Source organism: Notolepis coatsorum (assembly GCF_963971535.1).
Source record: "Notolepis coatsorum genome assembly, chromosome: 9".
Classification (NCBI taxonomy): domain Eukaryota; kingdom Metazoa; phylum Chordata; class Actinopteri; order Aulopiformes; family Paralepididae; genus Notolepis; species Notolepis coatsorum.
Genome location: NC_140173.1, coordinates 9,564,519 through 9,588,573, shown reverse-complemented (window position 1 = coordinate 9,588,573; position 24,055 = coordinate 9,564,519). Strand labels below are relative to the sequence as shown.

General features: G+C 44.5%; 1 protein-coding gene across 1 annotated transcript in view; it reads right to left on the bottom strand.

Annotated features, from left to right (window-relative positions):
• cpeb3 (cytoplasmic polyadenylation element binding protein 3) overlaps positions 1 to 24,055 on the bottom strand; it is a gene marked incomplete at its 5' end in the record, with an annotated part of 89,308 nt that overhangs the window by 39,815 nt on the left and 25,438 nt on the right. Inside the window, 2 exon segments of the mRNA XM_084322184.1 lie at positions 2,215 to 2,238; positions 10,086 to 10,142. Coding sequence (XP_084178310.1) covers positions 2,215 to 2,238; positions 10,086 to 10,142 — 81 coding nt within the window.

The following is a 24,055-nucleotide window of genomic DNA, read 5'->3' as shown; positions in this document are numbered from 1 at the left end:
TTTACTATCACACTACCGACGGTTACCCTGTTGTTGTGTGGCAGTGAAAGGGTTAACCGTTTGGTAGTGCGGCTAGTGAAACGGTTAATGTCCCCATGGGCCGGACATGTCTTCTTTAAACAATGAATCAAGAACAAAACAAAAACACCATGACGTCCACAAAATATAGAATAAATAAAATAAATGAATGCAACACTCCCAGACATGCCCCACGCGAAGGTAAGGAAAAACTCACTAAAACCAAGTGAGTGTGTCAAGAAAAGAGGGCAGGGTTTGAGAGAGGTCAATACTAGCAGCACTGCTTGGATACAGTGGTCACCATCACCATGGATACAGTGGTCACCATCACCATGGATACAGTGGTCACCATCACCATGGATACAGTGGTCACCATCACCATGGATACAGTGGTCACCATCACCATGGATACAGTGGTCACCATCACCATGGATACAGTAGTCACCATCACCATGGATACAGTGGTCACCATCACCATGGATACAGTAGTCACCATCACCATGGATACAGTGGTCACCGTCACCATGGATACAGTGGTCACCATCACCATGGATACAGTAGTCACCATCACCATGGATACAGTGGTCACCGTCACCATGGATACAGTAGTCACCGTCACCATGGATACAGTGGTCACCGTCACCATGCTGAATGAGATCTCATTCTGTCATCGCAGAGAGACAACCGTCTGTCTTCCTTCCACCTCTTAGCACATCCAATCCAAATGGTTTTTTAAAATCTATTCATCAGTGCCAGGCCTTTGTGACTTTAGATTATGCTTGAAAGTCTGAAACTCTTTCAATTTAATCAATTCAGATTCATGGATTTGTTTTGACTGTATATTTGGTTTTGGCCATGTTATCGCATCGCACTGCAGTCAAGTTGAAAGAAAAGATTTGAATAAAGAATTGCAATATATCACAGAATCTAAATGTTTAGGTTAGTTAGTATATCGAAAATAATCGCTAAATGATACTATCACTGCATAGTATTGTGATAATGTTGTTATTGGGAGCTTTCTAACTAAACACTAAATGTGTGTTGCTCCTGACCTGTAGGCCACATGGTGTAATGGTGCTCTTAAGAGTGACAGTAGGCAGCAATAAAATCTCAAACCCGCCCTTGTTTCTTGATCCTCCAATCACAATTGTCGCTTCCAGAGGATCAAGGCAAGTGGGCAGGTTTGAGATAGTTTTCTATGAAGAGAATCCACAACTTGAGAACCTTTCTTTAGCAACTGAGATCTGTAGATGGGGCAGACGTTTCAGCTCAGTCATGGAGTGCTGCCACATACATCCTAAATCTATGACGTGAAACCCAAGCATCGCACAGAAGACATTACAAATGTCCCACAGCAGCTTTTCTCCCCGCTGAAGAAAGACAGAATTAGTTAAGAGAGAGGGGACTCTTCCAATCAGAGACGAGCGTTGTTGTTGTCGGCGGCACCCATCTTTGCCATTCAGGACATGAATCACTTCCGAGACAGTACTTCCTCACTTGCAAATCATTCGGGCATAACTCCCACGTGAACAAGCCGCACATTTAAAAATGGTTTGGTTCGTATTGGTTGGCGATATCAAGGATGTAGTGAGAAGAGCTGGTACAAGTTAAACACCACTGCACCGTTTCATGCCAGCACAGCAAACGTGTAACGTGTTTTTTGTTTGTTTTTGGTGCTAATCCTGGGGATATCCACAGGACTGTTTATTTATATATATATATATATATATATATATATATGGCATCCGAATGCATTACCACCACGTCCCTGATCCCATGTGCTACAGGAGGCCAATGGGCAGCTGTACTCGAGAAGTCATTCATAATAAAAATCAACAAACAGTAGAGTCCCAAGTGATTCCTGCATCCATGGAAATATGACTATGGATAGCAGTGCAATGACTCAGAAGACTAGAGAGAAAAGGAAAAAAAATTATAAATAAATAAATTTAAAACAGACATTTCATTGACCCTCTCCCCTTGATTAAATGCAGTGATGTTGGGGGGGGGTGAACATTTATAATATGATTTCATCCAATCACGGCACAGATGAAAAGCGAAAAGCGGATAGTGACATCACACTAGACCCCCCCCCTCCCCCCCTGGAGCGATGGCCGGCATGGAGAGCAAGCGACTGTGCTCATGCCCCCATCAACATGGCAAGCAGAACCCGGCAGAACCCACTCCACACGTTACCTCTTCTACGGCCATAGCTCCTGGCTGCTTGTCAGTACAGTGGGAAAAGATGGAGAGAGGGAGAGACACATAGAGAAGGAGAAGGGGGGAGAGAGAGACAGATACATGGGTTTTTGTGTGTGTAGGAGGGGGGGGGGGTTAAATAAAAGAAAACGGAAACATCTCCAAGGCAACAGTGAAACTGGCCGCGTGAATACTTTCGACAGCCAACATGCCCTTCCGCGTTGCTCGGATTGGCTGAGCACGCGCATGCGCCGCGACAAGCTCCTCAGCCGCTTAACGCAATTTATACAAATGGAAGTATTGATTACGCCGTAACGAATCATTAAAAAAATATACCGTTAACTGGAATATGTTGTTTCTTTACATGACAAATCAATAAGAAATCGCGAATTAACCGGTGGCTACAACAACACACAGTAACTACATGCATCATTGTTTACAATTTACTGTTGTTGTAGCCACCGGTTAATTCGCGATTTTGACATGACAAACCAATGACATAATCCAACATATGTGTAAAGAAACAACATATTCCAGTTAACGGTATATTTTTTTTAATGATTCGTTACGGCGTAATCAATACTTCCATTTGTATAAATTGCGTCAAGCGGCTAAGGAGGTTGAGGAGCTTGTCGCGGAAGGGCATGTTGGCTGCCGAAAGTATTCACGCAAACTGGCCACACCTAAGCCTCGGAAAACGGGGAGAACAGCGATTATCACGAGGCTGGCATTGACCCGCGGTAAACCTGCTGCCCCCCGGCCTGGCCCCCCGGTGACGCCGCATACACCGGCATGACACGGTGACTATAACCCTCCGGATGGTAATCCCAGTTAACAACCTGAGGAACGGCTCAGTGCCGATGCTAATCTGGGAGTGGATATTCATGAACGGGGCGATAAGGCACATGAGGGAGGCGCTGCTGGGGGTTTTGGGTTAGTCATTGTCAGGGCCTCTGTGAATCATTATAGAGTGGGTCTCAGGCCAGGCAGGCCAGAGTGGAAACTTCCCACAGGATAAGGATGGAGGCATGGTGGTGACTTGACTGACTGACAGGCAGTCTGAGAGAGAGAGAGAGAGAGAGAGAGAGAGAGAGAGAGAGAGAGAGAGAGAGGCAACGCGGCGGAACAGGGCCAAGGTGTTAGGGCGGGGCAGATCCCAATCTACTCTGGGGCAAAGGTACCTTAAACACAGATAGAACTGACAGCGCTTTGTTCCATTAAACATATCAACTCCTTGTGCCCTACACTGTATATTATTAGGTTTCACTGGTCTTTGTGGACCTTTGATATAAGAAAAGGTAGAGATGCATACCACAGAAAATGCACCAAAAAGAAAATGTATTAAAAAAAAAAGTGTTCACGCAGAGTTAACTGTTACTCTTTTTCCCCCCTTTTTTTACTTTGCTCCCATATCCCAAATTTTGTCGTTATGCCAATTTGCTTCCTGGTCGTTGCACTACCCTACTGTCGGTTCAGGTAGGCTGTAGGTTCACTGGGAGAGCGTAATGCTTGTGGAGGTTCACGCTATCTCCCCCAGATCCCCTCCCTGCTCCCGACCGACCAGAAGGAGTCGCTGTTGCAACGACCAGGACTCGAACCCTCCCTCCCGCGGATACTGCCAGTAATACTGCCAACTGAGCAATTGTGTTCGTAGGGACGACTGACCAAGCTGGAAGTACCACTGCTGGGAACTGAACCCAGGTCTCTGTGGAGGTAGGCGAGTGCTTAGACTGCTACACTACCTAGCCGCACCAGTTTACTGCTACTCTTGAAATGTATTCAACATGATGGTATTGGGGAAATAAAGCACACTAGTAATAGAGGTAGTATACTAGTAGTGTAGTATGATCTAGTGGTAGTATACTAGTAGTGTAGTATGCTCTAATGGTAGTATGATCTAGTGGTAGTATACTAGTAGTGTAGTATGATCTAGTTGTAGTATACTAGTAGTGTAGTATGATCTAGTGGTAGTATGCTCTAGTGGTAGTATACTAGTAGTGTAGTATGCTCTAGTGGTAGTATACCAGTGTAGTATGCTCTAGTGGTAGTATACTAGTAGTGTAGTATGCTCTAGTGGTAGTATACTAGTAGTGTAGTATGCTCTAGTGGTAGTATACTAGTAGTGTAGTATGCTCTAGTGGTAGTATGATCTAGTGGTAGTATACTAGTAGTGTAGTATGCTCTAGTGGTAGTATACTAGTAGTGTAGTATGCTCTAGTGGTAGTATACTAGTAGTGTAGTATGCTCTAGTGGTAGTATACTAGTAGTGTAGTATGCTGCTCTAGTGGTAGTATACTAGTAGTGTAGTATGCTGCTCTAGTGGTAGTATACTAGTAGTGTAGTATGCTGCTCTAGTTGTAGTATACTAGTAGTGTAGTATGCTCTAGTTGTAGTATACTAGTAGTGTAGTATGCTCTAGTGGTAGTATACTAGTAGTGTAGTATGATCTAGTGGTGGTATACTAGTATTGTAGTATGCTCTAGTGGTAGTATACTAGGAGTGTAGTATGATCTAGTGGTAGTATACTAGTAGTGTAGTATGATCTAGTGGTAGTATACTAGTAGTGTAGTATGATCTAGTGGTAGTATACTAGTAGTGTAGTATGATCTAGTGGTAGTATACTAGTAGTGTAGTATGCTCTAGTGGTAGTATACTAGTAGTGTAGTATGATCTAGTGGTAGTATACAAGTAGTGTAGTATGATCTAGTGGTAGTATACTAGTAGTGTAGTATGCTGCTCTAGTGGTAGTATACTAGTAGTGTAGTATGCTGCTCTAGTGGTAGTATACTAGTAGTGTAGTATGCTGCTCTAGTGGTAGTATACTAGTAGAGTAGTATGCTCTAGTGGTAGTATACTAGTAGTGTAGTATGCTGCTCTAGTGGTAGTATACTAGTAGTGTAGTATGCTCTCTAGTTGTAGTATACTAGTAGTGTAGTATGATCTAGTGGTAGTATACTAGTAGTGTAGTATGCTCGAGTGGTAGTATACTAGTAGTGTAGTATGCTCTAGTGGTAGTATACTAGTAGTGTAGTATGCTCTAGTGGTAGTATACTAGTAGTGTAGTATGCTGCTCTAGTGGTAGTATGATCTAGTGGTAGTATACTAGTAGTGTAGTATGATCTAGTTGTAGTATACTAGTAGTGTAGTATGATCTAGTTGTAGTATACTAGTAGTGTAGTATGCTCTAGTGGTAGTATACTAGTGTAGTATGCTCTAGTGGTAGTATACTAGTAGTGTAGTATGCTCTAGTGGTAGTATACTAGTAGTGTAGTATGCTCTAATGGTAGTATACTAGTAGTGTAGTATGATCTAGTGGTAGTATACTAGTAGTGTAGTATGATCTAGTGGTAGTATACTAGTAGTGTAGTATGCTCTAGTGGTAGTATACTAGTAGTGTAGTATGCTCTAGTGGTAGTATACTAGTAGTGTAGTATGCTCTAGTGGTAGTATACTAGTAGTGTAGTATGCTCTAGTGGTAGTATACTAGTAGTGTAGTATGATCTAGTGGTAGTATACTAGTAGTGTAGTATGATCTAGTGGTAGTATGATCTAGTGGTAGTATACTAGTAGTGTAGTATGATCTAGTGGTAGTATGATCTAGTGGTAGTATACTAGTAGTGTAGTATGATCTAGTGGTAGTATACTAGTAGTGTAGTATGATCTAGTGGTAGTATGATCTAGTGGTAGTATACTAGTAGTGTAGTATGATCTAGTGGTAGTATACTAGTAGTGTAGTATGATCTAGTGGTAGTATACTAGTAGTGTAGTATGCTCTAGTGGTAGTATACTAGTAGTGTAGTATGCTCTAGTGGTAGTATACTAGTAGTGTAGTATGCTCTAGTGGTAGTATACTAGTAGTGTAGTATGCTCTAGTATGCTCTAGTGGTAGTATACTAGTAGTGTAGTATGCTCTAGTGGTAGTATACTAGTAGTGTAGTATGCTCTAGTGGTAGTATACTAGTAGTGTAGTATGCTCTAGTGGTAGTATACTAGTAGTGTAGTATGCTCTAGTATGCTCTAGTGGTAGTATACTAGTAGTGTAGTATGCTCTAGTGGTAGTATACTAGTAGTGTAGTATGATCTAGTGGTAGTATACTAGTAGTGTAGTATGCTCTAGTGGTAGTATACTAGTAGTGTAGTATGCTGCTCTAGTGGTAGTATACTAGTAGTGTAGTATGCTCTAGTGGTAGTATACTAGTAGTGTAGTATGCTGCTCTAGTGGTAGTATACTAGTAGTGTAGTATGATCTAGTGGTAGTATACTAGTAGTGTAGTATGCTCTAGTGGTAGTATACTAGTAGTGTAGTATGCTCTAGTGGTAGTATACTAGTAGTGTAGTATGCTCTAGTGGTAGTATACTAGTAGTGTAGTATGCTCTAGTGGTAGTATACTAGTAGTGTAGTATGCTCTAGTGGTAGTATACTAGTAGTGTAGTATGATCTAGTGGTAGTATACTAGTAGTGTAGTATGCTCTAGTGGTAGTATACTAGTAGTGTAGTATGCTCTAGTGGTAGTATACTAGTAGTGTAGTATGCTCTAGTGGTAGTATACTAGTAGTGTAGTATGATCTAGTGGTAGTATACTAGTAGTGTAGTATGCTCTAGTGGTAGTATACTAGTAGTGTAGTATGCTCTAGTGGTAGTATACTAGTAGTGTAGTATGCTGCTCTAGTGGTAGTATACTAGTAGTGTAGTATGCTCTAGTGGTAGTATACTAGTAGTGTAGTATGATCTAGTGGTAGTATACTAGTAGTGTAGTATGCTCTAGTGGTAGTATACTAGTAGTGTAGTATGCTCTAGTGGTAGTATACTAGTAGTGTAGTATGCTGCTCTAGTGGTAGTCTACTAGTAGTGTAGTATGCTGCTCTAGTGGTAGTCTACTCTAGGGACCCTCCGTGTCTTCTCACAGGTTTCCTCTTACACTGGGGGCGACTTGGAGAAACAAGAGCAGCTTAAGCTGTCCATGATGTTTTGTGGATTGTGTGTGCACTGCAGTCCCTCCCAACATGTGCGTTTCCCCAACAACACAATCAGCTAAATAGGAGCCGCGCTGTGCCTCAAACGAGACTAAAGACGGGGGTGAAATGTGGCATAGGAGGCTGCCATCCCAACAACCAGCGGGGGGTCTTTCTGGTAACACACTGTTAAACAGACCCTCTCTATTCTCCACACTCAGTCATGAGTCACAAAGCAGACGGTCTTCTCCCAAAACCAATATGGGCCTCCATTGTGACCACGCCATTGTGCGACCCCCCCCCCCCACTGGGTCCTGAAGGAGATATTGTTCACGAGCCTCTTCTCTCGTTAGGTTTTCATTAAAACTATCTGGGCTCTTCAATCTGGAGCTTGAGTGCCAGCGCTTGACGGCTTTACCTCTCGCTCTCCCTCTCTCTCTTTGGGTTCTAACCAGAAACAAAAAGGTCCTTAGCAACCAGGGCACGATGGAGAAACATAGTGTTGGAGAAAATCTGTCAGATGCCCTGGTGAGAGAGAATACAGAGGAGGAGAGAGAGAGAGAGAGAGAGAGAGAGAGAGAGAGAGAGAGAGAGAGAGAGAGATGAGAAAGGGGGGAGGGATAGGAGAGGGAGAAGCAGGAAGTGGCCTTCATGGTATGTGTGTGTGCGACAGAGAGAGAGAGAGAGAGAGAGAGAGAGAGATAGAGAAAGAGAGAAACTTTGAAGGGTGATTCCTCTGCGCATGATGAGTGTGTCTCTCTCTGCTTAGCTTCAAAGCTATGTCACGCGAAAGTAGGGGGGGGGGGGGGGGAGCGTACTGCCACCCTAGCCCTCAAGCTCTTCCATTAAGGAGGCCGTCTAGGGAAACACCACCACCATAAATCCATACTGTGGAACTATAGTTACCATTCTCTCCCGTGTGTTTTACTTGCAAAGCCCAGGCGATACGGAGGAAGTAGGGGCCCCTGGCTGACTGACTTAAAAGCGTTTTAAACCCTCAAAGTCATTGGGAAGAGACGACGACAGGGAAACACTAAAGTGAAGCACTTGGAAGTCGAAACCAAAGCCTCGCCGTCTGAACACACATCGCCGGGGCGAAACGTGAGAGAACCCCATTCTGACAGCCCGCTGAGATCTGGGCACATCTTGTGATATTGCTCGAGCGTAATCCCAAGACGAAAACAGTTTTAACATCAATCCGGGAGACGGTGGTTCTCCCCCAGGGGTACAGACTGGTGAGAGGAACAAAAGGGAGAGAAGAGCACAGCGTCGTCAGCATGGTGACAAGTGATTCACCAGAGGGAGGCTTTTAATGTGGGACATCCTTTTTCCTTCTGTTCTATCCCTTCAGGCCTCTGCTGGCAGGCTAAAATAGGCGAGCGAAGAAAGACAGAACTTTGCGGCGAGACGTTGCGATGATCATCCAAAAGACAGAAAAAAAATTACTCATTATCTTCTACCAAAAACAAAACTGGAAGAAAAACTAGAACAGACGAGAAAGCGATACACTTCTGAAACGTTGTGTGTCCCCCCCAAAAAAAAAACAACATGAAGACATGCTAGTCCGTTCCAGTGGAAGCATTGTTGGGCGTTTACAAAAACCGGACCATTTCTAAATGTAACCTATTCAGTGTCTACAGGATACAGAGCATTCTATTTCATATTCATTGCGTAGATATGCCCATCTTTTCTTTCCATAACGCCAGGCGTATTTCTCTGTGACAAAGCTGCTTCGGTCTCCCTCCGTTTGCGTCTTCCCATTGACTTTGCATGCATTCGTGCCGCCTCTAAATTTAGGTCTGTGGAGGCCTTTCGCCAGGGCCCCCGACCTGGTGACCTCCAGGCAGTACATGGGATAGGGCAGGTTTTCTGCAGGTCTCCTGTGGCTGTTTGTCAACTGCATGCTTGGGGAACAGAGAGGGGCTGGGGTGAGGGGGGTATTTTTAGAAGTGCTATTCAGGGGTCAACGGTGTTTCCCCCACAGCATGGTGTGGTTTGTGCTGGGTTTATGGCATCAGGGGCTGAACACTTGGCATGGAGTCTGGGGCTTTAGTGACGGGTGCGTGTCTGTGTGGCCAGGGGTGCGTTGCTCATGGGACAGGGTTGCACGCCGAGCAACCGGCTCTGTGAGCAGAAGCACGCGCACGCACATGCATGGATGGATGTGCACGCGCGTGCACACAGGAATGCGCTGCACTCGACTGATGCACCAACTCGCTAAGTACCCACCTGGCTACTTTGCATAACAATAGCACAGGCCGTCAGGTGTGTTCAAATACGTTCTCAGATACATTCACACAAAACGTGTTACATTCCATTCGTAGAGGCAATTAGGCATTGGCTTTAGTCTGTGCGCACGCGAGGGAACATTTATGCGTGTGTGCACGTGGCATCATTAAAACACAGTGCAACCAGCTTTGAAATCACCAACGCACCCCTGTGTGTGGCCGACCTGTGTGGTGACCGTATTGGCATGGGCCTTCTGGATAGACTGTATACAGGGCATATGTGTCATGTATTGGCATGGGCCTTCTGGATAGACTGCATACAGGGCATAGATATTGTCATGGGCCTTAGGATAGACTGCATACAGGGCATAGGTATTGGCATGCGCCTTCTGGATAGACTGTATACAGGGCATAGGTATTGGCATGCACCTTCTGGATAGACTGTATACAGGGCATATATTGGCATGGGCCTTCTGGATAGACTGTATACAGGCAGGGCATAGGTATTGGCATGGGCCTTCTGGATATGGGGCATAGGTGCTTTGCTGCTGGAAATGGTTTCCATTATTTGGCCAAAACACAGGTGGACAGAATGCAGCATGGTGACAACACATACATCTGTGAAACTGAAACAAGAAGTAAATGCAAAGAGTATCGTGGGTAGTGCAGTGAAATGCTAGTACTCACTGTTCAAGGGCATTATGTGGTCTGCTCCAGGATGGTGAAAGTTAAGGCCCATACGTCCTATGAAAGAAAAAAGAAAAACGTTATAAGTATGAAACAAAACACATACGTGACTTATATACACAACACATTTACATGATATGAATATACAGTATATAGGCTAACACTTCATATCCCTTACCCTGCATGTTACAGTGGTGAGAACCACATAGCGTGCAGACAAGACACAGATGGGCATTCGTTTTCTCCCACATATCTCTCACAAACGCACATCTCTCAAACGCATACACTCAAACAATGGCAGCTCCAATCCTAGGTATTTGACAGAGCGTGCGTTCTGCTGTGTGTGTGTCACAGGGGCCTGTCTGTCAGTGTTAATGGCCGTCCTATCTTCTATACCAGTGAGAAGAATCACCCGGTGCCCGATATCCCAATCTGAATCTTTATCATCCTACCCACGCACAGACACGCGAGGGACTGCACACACGTTAAAAAGCCTATCTAGTGGGCGATCCTACCCCCATCAACATTCTCTTTACTGGGCCATTTTGATGACACATTTAAGATGTCCGCTGTAGAAGGTTTTGTAAGGTTGTCATGGAGATGAGCACTGGAACAGCAGCCTGCATGAGGCTCTGAAAAAGGATCCATTAAAATGGCAAGAGCATCATTTGGCTCAATGGTGGTGGTTGTGTTCATTAAGGTCTTACGGTCCACACACACACGCGAAAAGTTAATTTCCATGATCAACATCTTTTAATTTTCTATGAAAATTCCACGGTAGCCATCGTAACTGTGCCAAAGGAGATTCACAATTAACGCTACGACGAGACCTTTCGTCCATTCACGCTCTGCGGCTGCCTCCCCGTTGACATTATTCTGAGCGACGGCTACAGTGACACACCCTTAATTCCCTGCGTCTATTAAAGTCAGTGCCCTCCTTTTTAACAAGCCTAAGCAAACGACATACCTGATCATTTCAGTAAAACGTTTAGCAACTGAGTAGGACTGGCAAGAGTATATTGGGAAGACATTTCACACAAATTACTCAGATACTTATAATAAACAAGTCGGGTCACAACCAGCTCATATTCTTTCAACATATCATTTGAGCTGACTCACTCATCAGCAGTTAACCCTTTCCAGTGGTCTCTCCACAGTGTCTCTCTACACTGGGGGAGGCGGGCTGGGGTAGATATCTTATTTTACTTGCTTGCGTATGTAGGCCTCTTGACTATATATAGCTTGGACTGTGAGAGACGGAGCGGCTGTGAGTTGCAAAGCCAGAACGGCGCAAACAAGATGAGGTGTCAAAAGTTTCAAAACTCTGCCACAGCGGATAGATAGCAGACAGCGATGGTGGCCTACCCCTCGCCTACAAGACAGCAGTACTGGCGGTTAAGACCTATGGAAAGCCAGACAGGGAAGAGAGAGGAGGAGGAGGAAGAGGAAGGAACGGCTTCCCAATAGCTCAACAGATGTAGATTTCCTCACTCCTCTCAGCCAGCCGGTCATAATATAGGGAACAGTAGGGTTTATGGGGTAAACGCAATGCAAAAAGCCTGCGCGTGCACACAGACATGACAATGTTTCAGTCACCCTCTCTCGGTGACTGCTATTTCCAACCGATTATTGTGAGTAATTGTGTATTAGGCCTAACAAAAATAATGGTTGGTTTCAGGTTGCCGACCGACCCTGCCGATTTAGGTGCGACCCAATATATTTTATGAGTTTAAAAAAAAAATTATATATTAAAAAAAAAAAAAAACGTTTTTTTTTTTTTTTTTTTTTTTTTTTTTTAGAATAAAGTTTCATAGAAATCTTAGTCAAACATTTAGTATTATGGATATTAAACATGCTGGCAGAGTACATGCATCCATGTTGTTGTGAACATTTTAACCCTTTCACTGCCACACGACAGCCGGTTAACCCTTTCACTGTGACAATACAGAAGGTTAGCCCTTTACTATCACACAACCGACGGCGATGCTCCATCATTAGCATCATTAGCTCCGCATCCGCGGAGCTAATGATGCTAATGATGGAGCATCGCCGTCGGTTGTGTGATAGTAAAGGGCTAACCTTCTGTCGTGTGGCAGTGAAAGGGTTAATTAAATAAAGAAATTCCCTATCCATAGTCGCCGTGGGAAAGAATAAAAAAAAAAAAAAATAAAAAAAAAAATTCCCTACCTACCCATGGCCAAACTGACAACCAACCTGAAACCAACCATTATTTTTGTTAGGCCTTATGTTGACGCAGAGTAGACGGCGTGCTCGATAAGAGCGGCCAGGGCCGTGTGTCCGCGAGGCCACAGTCTATGGATTCACCAACCTCGTAACTGAAATCACAACTAGGGATGGGAATCGAGAATCGGAATCGATTGGGAACCGGTTCCTAATTGTCAAGATTCCTGGAATCGCATGCCTCCGTGACTATCGATTCCTCTTATCGATGCCATGTTTTCCGGCAGTTGCGCATTTAAAAACAATAATAACGTTAGCGCCACGCATGCAGCCATAGCAGACTATTTGATTCCTTGACTAGGAAAACCTAAACGGCTCGATATTGCGACCGTTTTGTGTGTGCAGTGAAAACTGAAAGTGCTTTGCATCCTAGTCATTCATTTACATGGTAAAGTAACGTTAGCCGCTAGCTAGCTAAATAGCCATGCTCATTGCAGAGAGAGACAGAGAGAGAACACCGAGCTGGCCTTTATTTATACAGGTAGGTTATTGCTAACAAATTCTCTTTTGCAATAACGACCTGTTGAATGCAACTACAGTTCAATAGATTAAATTAGTTCTCAAATACATTATTTTATTTAAGTGTATAGTTAATAATCTTTTTTTGTTTTTGTATTTTTCTGACATGGGGGCTCAACAATAAATGATGAATGACAATCAGAAATGTCAAGTTGCATGTTGTTATACTAACCAGCTTAGTTATGTTGCATTTCCAATTTATTTATTTAAATTATAAATATATCAGGAATCGACAAGGGAAACGAAAAAAAAAATCGGATCGATAAGCAGAATCGATAATGGAATCGTATCGATAAAATCTTATCAATTCCCATCCCTAATCACAACTGTATAGACTGCCTTCAGCCGACTCAAAACTCTACGTTTGATTAGTTGAGACAGCAAAGCTCTCTCTCTCTTGTGTATAGTCCATGCTTATCTCGCCCTCTCCAATCCAATCCACTTTATTTATAAAGCACACAATAAAAACAACAAAGTTGACCAAAGTGATGTACAAGTCCACAACATAAGATAGAACATAAAAATTTAATAAAAGCACACAATAAAAACAAGTACAATATGTCACATAAAAAGGCAGGTCTCTCAAAAACTGTTTAAAACACCGAAAGCCAGAGCAGAGCAGCCAGAGTGTCTTGAGGCGTGATTTGAACACCTGCAGAGTGGGGGCCTGCCTAACATGCAGTGGCAGCTCATTCCAGAGCTTTGAGGCTGCCACAGTGAAAGCACGGTCCCCCCTTTAAGCTTCAGCCTGGACTTTGGAACAGCCAAGAGGAGCTGGTCAGAGGACCTGAGGGACCTTGGGGGAACATAAGGTTCCAGCAGGTCCGAGAGGTAACCCGGTGCCAAGCCGTTCAAACATTAAAAGCAAACAGTAAAACCTTAAAATCAATTCTAAAATGCACAGGGAGCCATTGGAGGGCAGCCAGCACAGGGGAAATGTGCTCCCGCTTTCGTGTTCCCGTTAGCAGACGGGCAGCGGCGTTCTGAACTAGCTGCTCTCGTCTACCTCGGCCGATCTTGCTTCGTCCCCCCTCCCCCCTCCCCCCTCAACTGAAACCTTAAAATAGCTCTGGGCATGTGCCATCTGCTCCCCTCTCTCCAGTCAAGTGGCATGGCCCCCCGTGGGGGCCTGGGGTGACGCTGGTCGGGTGACATTTCCTCAGCCTGGTTCCCTGGCTCTTCTCAACCTGGCTGTGATCCTCCACATCCTTAGGCACAAAGCCAGCGACGCCTCCGCTTCACAAGTCTGATAACCTGCAGACAGAACATCGACCTCGCTATGACCTCTTCCTACACTGGGTGAAGAGTAGGGTGGCTGGATTCATCTGGACTTGACACAAGCCTATCAGAAACTATAAAGACCTCAAAAAGGCAATATTGCTGGCATACAGAATGCACTTTTTGGGGGTGACGGTGGTCCAGGAGGTAGAGCGGTCATCTGGTTGTCGGAAGGTTCCCAGTTCGATTCCCGCCTCCTCCTGGGCAGCGTGTCGAAGTGTCCTTGAGCAAGACACTTAAGCCCTAATTGCTCCCGATGAGCAGGTTGGCACCTTGCATGGTTGCCTCCGCCATCGGTGTGTGAGCGAATAGGTGAATGTGAGGAACAAAAATTGTAAAGTGCTTTGGATAAAACAAAGCGCTATATAAATGCACCATTTACGTCATCCATAACACCCTGCTACACGCTCAAGAGTTACACACGTTCTCACCCAGGAGCTGCCCAACACAACCACACAGACCGTCCTCTACTGTTGGGTCACTGAGCATCTCCACAATGGCACCGGTATTGGTTTTGCACTGTAATGGGAAGAAATTGAAACAATACCCAACCCTATTAAACCCCTTCGGTGCCTTGCTCAAGGGCACTTCAAATGGTAGTTGTTGAGGTACAGTAGGGGAGGGTGTCGGTCCAGGGTTTTCGACCTGGCGACCTTTTGGTCACAAGCCCACTTCTCGAACCTTTCACGCTACCACTGCCATGTTACATACCAGCTGCACTACACGCACTGTTGGCATCACACAGCAAGCCATCCTACCTGCTCCACAGAGCGCACTGTGTTGACTGGAGTGTCTGTGTACAACTCATGAAGAACTGCGTCTGCCATGCTCCGTCAGTAGCCCACCGAGCTGAAACAAGCTACTGCCAGACGGCAGATTACAATTACCATATGGTTTTTGGAGGAGTTTTCTGTCACTTTGAGAAATGTACTGGCCCTTCTCAGTCGAACACGGCATACATGGACTGAAATGTACTGGCCCTTCTCAGTCGAACACGGCATACATGGACTGAAATGTACTGGCCCTTCTCAGTCGAACACGACCTACATGGACTGAAATGTACTGGCCCTTCTCAGTCGAACACGACCTACATGGACTGAAATGTACTGGCCCTTCTCAGTCGAACACGACCTACATGGACTGAAATGTACTGGCCCTTCTCAGTCGAACACGACCTACATGGACTGAAATGTACTGGCCCTTCTCAGTCGAACACGACCTACATGGACTGAAATGTACTGGCCCTTCTCAGTCGAACACGACCTACATGGACTCAAATGTACTGGCCCTTCTCAGTCGAACACGGCCTACATGGACTCAAATGTACTGGCCCTTCTCAGTCGAACACGGCCTACATGGACTGAAATCCGTTCTATGATTTTTGAGTGAGTCAATACACTATTAGGAGAGAGAAGCCTAGATATTTTATTTTACTTATCTTGCCAAGCCAAATTAGCTGGCAGATTATTTGACTCGTTTCAAGCACATATTTGTAAATCTTTGCAGTGTGGAGTAAAGTGGGAAGGGATACCAGAAAATGTATTTTGTGTTTGTTTACTACAGAACAGGAATGTTGAGCTATTATTTTAACATGTAGACCACTTATTTTAACAAGAAAAGACCACTTACAGCCGTCGAGATTTTAAGCTAAACACAACGCAGGCAGCGGAGCACCTTTCAAAGGAGGCATTCCTCTCGCTGGCTGGCGGCGAGGCGGTTTTATACGGTTCTACGGGCGGAGCGGGGGCCATTAGAGAGCGCCGCGGTGAGTGTGAGAGAGAGAGAGAGAGAGAGAGAGTCCTGGTCCTAAGGAGTTAAAACTTTCACTAGATTCCACGCAGGCGCAGCCCATCGCAGACTGCTGCTTCACACCTGGAGCTCTCCTCGCCCGTGCCTCGGCCACGTCCCCTTCCCCTCTGTTCCACATTATGGTGCATATTAAAGCCCTCGACAGCCGCCTCTGGAAAAGAGCCCGGCGGCAGTTTAGTTACGAGAGGGGAGGCGTGCCAACGGGGGAGGTGTGGAAATGTTAACCCTACCGACAGAAACACCTCTGCTAGTGACGGGGGGCCTCAAAGTCACACTCCTGGCTGGCTACCGTCAAAGAAACGCACAATTATCAACAGCTCTCCCAGCACAAAATCAAGAAAATCAGACTAATGCAACAGAACCCTGGGGAGAGGATTTATTACACAACCCCCCCCCTCCCCCCCCCTCCGCCAGCACATGACGGAGTAATTGAGCAGGATAGAGGATGACGGGGTAGCCGGTTATAAAACCTGGTCAGGATACAGGATAGCGTCTGTGCTCCTCTTCTTTAGTGGCCTACTTCTGGCCCCCTTCGTTAACAGGTCCAGCTGTACCCAGGAGCATTGGACTAAGAGTATCACAGAGGGACAAAGTTAATTTAGCTTTAGGCTGAATATATGCATTCGGTATATTATATATAGCCTATATAAAACTAGATAAAAACAAAACAGGATATATAAATAAAAACACAACTGAACAGCCGGGCAGGTCCCTGGAGCAAGACCCCAGATTCCGACGAAGCATGGCAGAGCGCACATCTGTGAGTAGGTTCGACTGGTAGTTAAAAGATAAACCTTTCCGAAAAATTTAATGTTTAATGTCACCACGACTGTCCACGGTGATCGCACCGACCGGGCTCGCCGACCGAATGTCATGTAAAACCACCACACTTCTAATAAATGCCCTATTGATCTCGATGCAGCGCCGGATAGTGATCCGTAGTGATTCCTGGCTGTTTTGGAATACCGGCTTTATGTGACTAGATGTGATGTCAGAAAACATGTCCAGACTTGTTTTGGCCTGACTCAGATTAGCTGCGAGTCACGCTCACAGGATTTTCACCGCAAATTCGCAAAACAACAAACACAGCCTACCAGTCTACACTACAGTCTGCTGGAGGGAATGATTAACCTTTAACACTGCCAACAAACACATCATCTTATCTCCTCCCAGTCATTACCGACTGTTTAAAGTACAGGGGCATCCCTCCCGTCAGTGATCATCCCAGGAGCTGCTGTTAACTGTGTGTTGAAGGGGTCAAGTCCAGCTCGTCAGTCACCCGGCTCTGACCCCAACAACTGTTTTGGGTATTGACCTTTCACCCGAGGGTCAAGCTGCAGCAACTCCTCCCTGACCCCCGGGAGGAAGTCAGAATCCACACTGACCTTTGTCCTCCTCCGGCCATCTGCGGTCTCCGAGGACAGAGGCTAAATAACTGGATCATCGACAACAATAACAACAACAACAACAACAACAACACCACCACCACCAGTAATACAGCAGTCAGTCACAATTCCAGCCAGATCGTCTTTGAAAATCTCCCAAGTTGTGTAAAGTTGGAATACCGTTTACAGGTTTTCACCACTCTCCTGCCTAATCAGTCTGTAGCTAATCTGACCTGAGCTCTGCTTGCGATTCTTGACTCGCTCCAGATAAAAGCCAGATGGTCAACTCCTGTCCATATTGACCGTTTGCTGTTGTCCACATGGACGCGAAGCCAAACAACACTTCGACCCGCTTTCCCTCGACTCACTGCATTAAAACAACTGCCTCCAATAGCTACGGTCGGTACAGTAACATATGCTTTATTACGTGCCGTCGGCCCACACATGACCCAGAGCGCCCAGCACCACGCGCACTATACAATCAAGTGTTTCTCTTCAATGAAAGGCTGCTTGTATAAAAGGCTAAACCCATTCGCTGTTCAGAACAAACGCACGCTTACATGACTGTGCGGATTCGATTCCTGCTGATTTAAACACGAGTTAATCCATTTCAACCATATAAAGGCATTTAAGACAAGACAAAGGGACAATGTAATCTGTAAGCGAGGCATGCATAATATCATGCAAGACAAACAAGCTAAGGGTGTATGTGTGTGTGTGTGTGTGCGTCAAAGGTCCACAGGAGGAGTAATAAAAAGTTCTTCCTGGGTTAGTGACCACGTCCCAAAGGAGCAGCCAGTGTGAGTTGAATCGTCTCCATACAAAAGGACATAAGCCTGGGAGACATTTGACAGACATTTGGCAGTGAATGAGTGACAGCCTGAGAGGAGTGGGTGAGATGGGAAGTGCTTTGCATGGAATGTCACAGTTGATTTGCATGTCAGAAACAATTTGTATGCATGTGCCCACTGTGTCAGTGTGTGTGTGTGTGTGTGTGTGTGTGTGTGTGTGTGTGTGTGACTTTGACTAGTGGCTGCAGTGGCTGTTGTCAAGCTGCTGGTGTTTTTCCAGGCCGAGGGGAGAATCTGCTGTGTGTGTGTGCAAGTGAGTGAGTGAGTGAGTGAGTGAGTGAGTGAGTGAGTGAGTGTGTGTGTGTGTGTGAGAGAGAAAGAGAGTGGGTGTCAGTGAGTGAGTGAGTGAGTGAGTGAGTGAGAAGGTATGTGTGTATGTGATTGGGGATGCCTAAATTTTCACACGTGAGATCAGCTGACCCACTACTTTTAGTGCCTCTATACAGACCGACGTATGGCTGTATAGAAAGGGGTCGTTTGTTCAGGACATCCCAGATAGCCCGTGATCCCAGTCCCTCCGAGACACGACGTCAAATCCCCCCATGCATGCCATTTCCGACCGGATTAATGAGCATTTAGGAGTTGAGAAGATTGTGAGAATTAACTGTCACAGTCACCCCAACCCTCTAAACCCCACCCACCCCTCTCCATTCAGACCAGCTCCTCTCCAAACAAGCTCTCAAGGACAAGACCAAGTCGAGCCAAAAGACCCTGTCTCGCCACTTATCTCTGGCACAACTAAAACAGCTAGGGTGCGCTTTTTATGCTCCCTCTAGACCCACAGATTGTTACACATTACGTGTTGTGGATCTAATAAGATTGTTGTTGTTAAGATATAAATGTCCATGTCCATAATACCAGTGGAGAACGTGACACCTTTGATCAGAATAGTGACAGGCCTAACAAAAATAATGGTTGGTTTCAGGTTGCCGACCGACCCTGCCGATTTAGGTGCGACCCAATATATTTTATGAGTTTAAAAAAAAAATTATATATTAAAAAAAAAAAAATCCGTTTTTTTTTTTTTTTTTTTTTTTAAGAATAAAGTTTCATAGAAATCTTAGTCAAACATTTAGTATTATGGATATTAAACATGCTGGCAGAGTACATGCATCCATGTTGTTGTGAACATTTTAACCCTTTCACTGCCACACGACAGCCGGTTAACCCTTTCACTGTGACAATACAGAAGGTTAGCCCTTTACTATCACACAACCGACGGCGATGCTCCATCATTAGCATCATTAGCTCCGCATCCGCGGAGCTAATGATGCTAATGATGGAGCATCGCCGTCGGTTGTGTGATAGTAAAGGGCTAACCTTCTGTCGTGTGGCAGTGAAAGGGTTAATTAAATAAAGAAATTCCCTATCCATAGTCGCCGTGGGAAAGAATAAAAAAAAAAAAAAAAAAAAAAAAAAAAAATCCCTACCTACCCATGGCCAAACTGACAACCAACCTGAAACCAACTATTATTTTTGTTAGGCCTCACTCTTATATAAAATATAATTCTCACTGGCCTATTCGCCGTTTTATTTCTGGGGCCCCCTGGAACCCCCTGAAGGCCCCGACGTTGAGATGCACTGCTCTAGAGAGGGACCCCGTCGTCTTCAGTCTTATTCTCATCGCAGCAATACAACTACGTCCGATTCCAACACAAACACGGAGACTCGTAAAAACGCTGAGGAAAACAACTATTCTGGTCACAATGAGAAATATGCAAGATATGTCTGCGATGGCTAGGGCCGTCTTAAATACTTCGAAGCTTCGTTCGATGGGCACGGGATTCGAACAGGAACATTTTATTAGAATATATTAAAAAAAAGTATAATAATAAAAATCTATTATTTTTTTCTTTTATCCCCCCTCCCACCTGCAAAATATTGCACCTCCAATGCACCGTACGTCATACGCCTCATTAACTCTGCCTCTCTTTGAAGGCGGTCAGGTGGCGTAGCGGAGATTGCGCTCGTCACCAATGCAAGAGGCTGCGGTCTCGACTCCCGGAGTCAGCATTGCTTGGGGCTTGGGCTGATCGCTATACTAACCCGTTTGGCTGGGTTAGGGGGAGGGTAAGTCATGGGTGGGAATCTGGCGTTGTGGACAGCGACGCCTACAGGTCAGGTCTGGGTGCTTGCTCAGCGGAGGCAGGACTTGATGAAGGCAGCATGACCTCCCACGCGTTACGCTTCACCAATGAGAGTCCTCGCTGCCAGCTGAAAAAAGGTGTCGGAGGAAGCGTGCGGATGACTTCAGGGTTCCCTTGTACCGACCAGTAGGAGAACATGCGCACAACAACCAGGTAGGGGAGGGGGGGAATTGGCACAACGACTAAAATTGGGACGGGGAGAAAACAGAAAAATCGGAGAAAGAGAGGATTAAAAAATAATAATAAAAGAAAACTCTGCCTCTCAATGCTGTTTGTTATTTAAGACATTCGTGGCCAACCACGTATATATATGTGTTTCGGATCCAACGCTTGAGGGCCAACCACGTATATATACGTGGTACGGTTGTTTTGGCTTTTATTCCATTGTAATATCCTACTCAATGTCACCGAGCGGCACTGCAGATTTACCCTACTCTTGGGATTCGGAAAAGTGCATTACCGGCCAGATCCTCATAGGGGCGCTGTCTCGATAATGCAGTGTTACCTGTTACAGGCCGGTGTTTTTTTTTCTTTTCATCATGGGTGGACTTTTTTGTTAGCCTGAAGCTATGCCTGTAGCATGTAGCCTGGAATACTTTTTGGGACGCTGAATTCAGTATGCAGTAAAGGAATATAGCATCAGCCAATGGACATATCGATCTACCAGATAACGATCGATAACTTGGAAATCCTTTAGGGATCCAACCGGCCCACGGCAAGAGCTTTTTCACGTAAATTACAGCCCTATCGGGCCTTGCTTTGATAGCCAACCAGCCGATCAGCGAATGAGGCTAATGCCGTTATTGGTGATCAATAATCAGATACGACGTCCCCCGCCCCCCCCCCCCCTTTCATGCATTCATGGTGGACCACGATACCGATAATATGCATTTTGAGTTTTAGCTCTAGCTTGTGTATAGCTGAAACGCCATTTGATTTAACGTTATTAGCTTAGCGCTCTATCTCGCCTTCCAGGAAATACCCTAGAACATTGCGGTATATAGTTCATATTCACGACGCTATAAAATGGGAACGTATTGATGACTTTTTTTTATTTAAGGCATATTGAAGGGACGGTTTATAGTGTCAATTGACAATGACAATGGACAGATAGCAATAATATAAAGTATAGATTTAGCTCTACAAACAGCCTCACACACAATGAAAGGTTGTTATGATAAGCTGGCCTTATAGAGCGAGATTAGACGGATCCCAGTGGCCGCGAAAGTGTTAAGATGAGGTCAGACTCGGCACTGACAGATGTGTTCATTGTGCTGCTTTTATAAAGCCTCAAATGACGGCTTACAATATTTCATAAAAGCAAAGTGTTTCGTTTGTCTAAGATTTAAAAAGGTTTAAACTTTACAGCACTGACAATTCTCTAGTATTTTTTATAGTGTCCCGACCCATATAAAAACATGTCTTAATAAAAAATTAAGTCAAATTCTGCCTTTGTCTCTATTAACTACTGTAAAGTGTCACAGCCAACTAAGTGACACTTTGTATAAATGACATCCTGTTCTCTCTGTCCCTTGTATGATTTAATAGGTTTATTGTATATATCTGTTTTAAATCTAGGCATATGTTACTGTAGGTGTCTAGATGTGATATGTATTCATATATATATATATATATATATATACATATATATGTGTATACGTATATATATGCATATACGCTTTGAACAAGTATCTAGGCCTGGGCTGGTAATGCCCAGTCAGAAAGGAGTGGAGAAGAGAGGGGCCACTATAGCCGTATAAACTATTTTTCACATGTAATAATTATGGAAACATATATACTGTTGGTATAAAGGTATATATATATAATGCTATATTAATTATATGTTATAGGTTATAATACCTACAGAAGGTATCATAACCCTTGCCTGTTATGCCTGTTTCTCTTACTGTTAGAGTAAGTCAGAAATGAAAGGGGCCCCTTAAGAATGTGACCTTGAGAGACAGCTCCGAGCGAGACGAGCACAGAGATGAGAGCAGAAGAGAGAACTGGCCTTAAACTACAAAATACATATATGATGTGTGATCAATCAGTGTTTAAAGTATATGAGTACTGTATTGTACATGTATATGTATGTATATCTGTATATATCTGTATATGTATGTGTTAGGCTATGTACTGTATATTACGGCAGTCTGCCTCGTCTTCTTCTCTTACTGTCAGAACGAGAGAGGCCCATGTACGTGCAGAGTTAACCCTTGCAGTGAGGAAGCAGAGCAGACAGGCATACATGTTTAAATGACGTAATGGGGTTTTTCCCAGAAGAAAGTAATCTGTTACTTCTCCAACAAAGAGGCATTCATGTTCTGAGGTAAATGGGGTTTTCCCAGTAGAGGTAATGACAAAAATGGGAGGAGAGCCAGTCCCCACGAGCCGTGCATTGACTGGCTGGTGAAATGACATCACGGTGACAGCGCTGTATTTGGACCAATAAGCAGAAGAGATCTGGGGGCTTTATAAGGGCCAACTGGCGAGAGAAAGGCAGAGATTTTTACACTGAGCTGGAGAGATAGGAAGAGGCACAAGCCGTGCCAGATCAGACTTTTTAGAGAAATGGAGATCCTGCTGCCAGACACGGGGCACGAACCATGCAGAGATGAGATGTTCTGTTTTCTGCTTATTTTAAACTGAATGGAGATCCTGCTGCCAGACACGGGGCACAAGCCGTGCAGAGATGAGATGTTTTGTTCTGTGCATATTTTAACTGAAATGGACACTTTTCCACTTCAGTATCTTCTTGTAACTAGCTTTTTCTAATTAAAATTACCTCTTTATACATATGATTTGTATCCTTTCTTCGGACCAGACGACCGGGTAAGCATGAAATGTGTTTAGCCTTGTAACCTCACCCCATGCATTTTTGATTAATAATGTAAAATAGAATAAGTGGCTTTATGATTATGCATTAAGGCAAAATAGAAGTATGGCTTTAATACGTGTAAAGTAAAAGGAGACATATGATTATGCATTAAGGCAAAATAGAAGTATGGCTTTAATACGTGTAGAGTAAAAGGAGACATATGATTATGCATTAAGGCAAAATAGAAGTATGGCTTTAATACGTGTAGAGTAAAAGGAGACCTATGATTATACATTAAGGACTAAAAGTGGATTCTGATAAACCTGGTTTTATCACGTAATGCCATACAGTGGTAATACGGCCAACCAAGTAGATTAAAGCAAAATAAAGAAAAGTAAACTCTACCCGCAACTCCAATCAATCATCTGTATGACTGGGGGGGACGGGGAGTGCCAAGGTGTGAGCCGAGGTCGGCTGAGTTTAAGCCCTGAAATTTATAGACACAAATTGAGTCCTAGACGTCCCCAAGCTTCGCAGGGCCCATGCTTGAAGCTGGGATTCGGACCAATGAGTTAAGGGATAATCAATCAGACCTCGGTTTACTAATGGGCATTCAACATGGCGTCCCTGGCGATGTGCATTTATACTAACCAAAATAGGTGCTAAACGGCCGAAGAAGACAGGACTACTGTCAAAAGCCTCTGGAGTAAAATTAAATCACAGATTTGGCTAAAATTAAAGTAGAAAGCTCTACTGGCGACTCGAGTGGAAGGCTCTACTCGGGGATATCACAAATGAATAGAAAGCTCTATCTTGGTGATTAAAGCAACGTTTACTCACAACTAAAGGGTAACATAATGTTTATAGAGCTCTGGGGGGAGTTACAAGTGCAGCATAATTTCGTGCTTTGCCCACAGGAAGC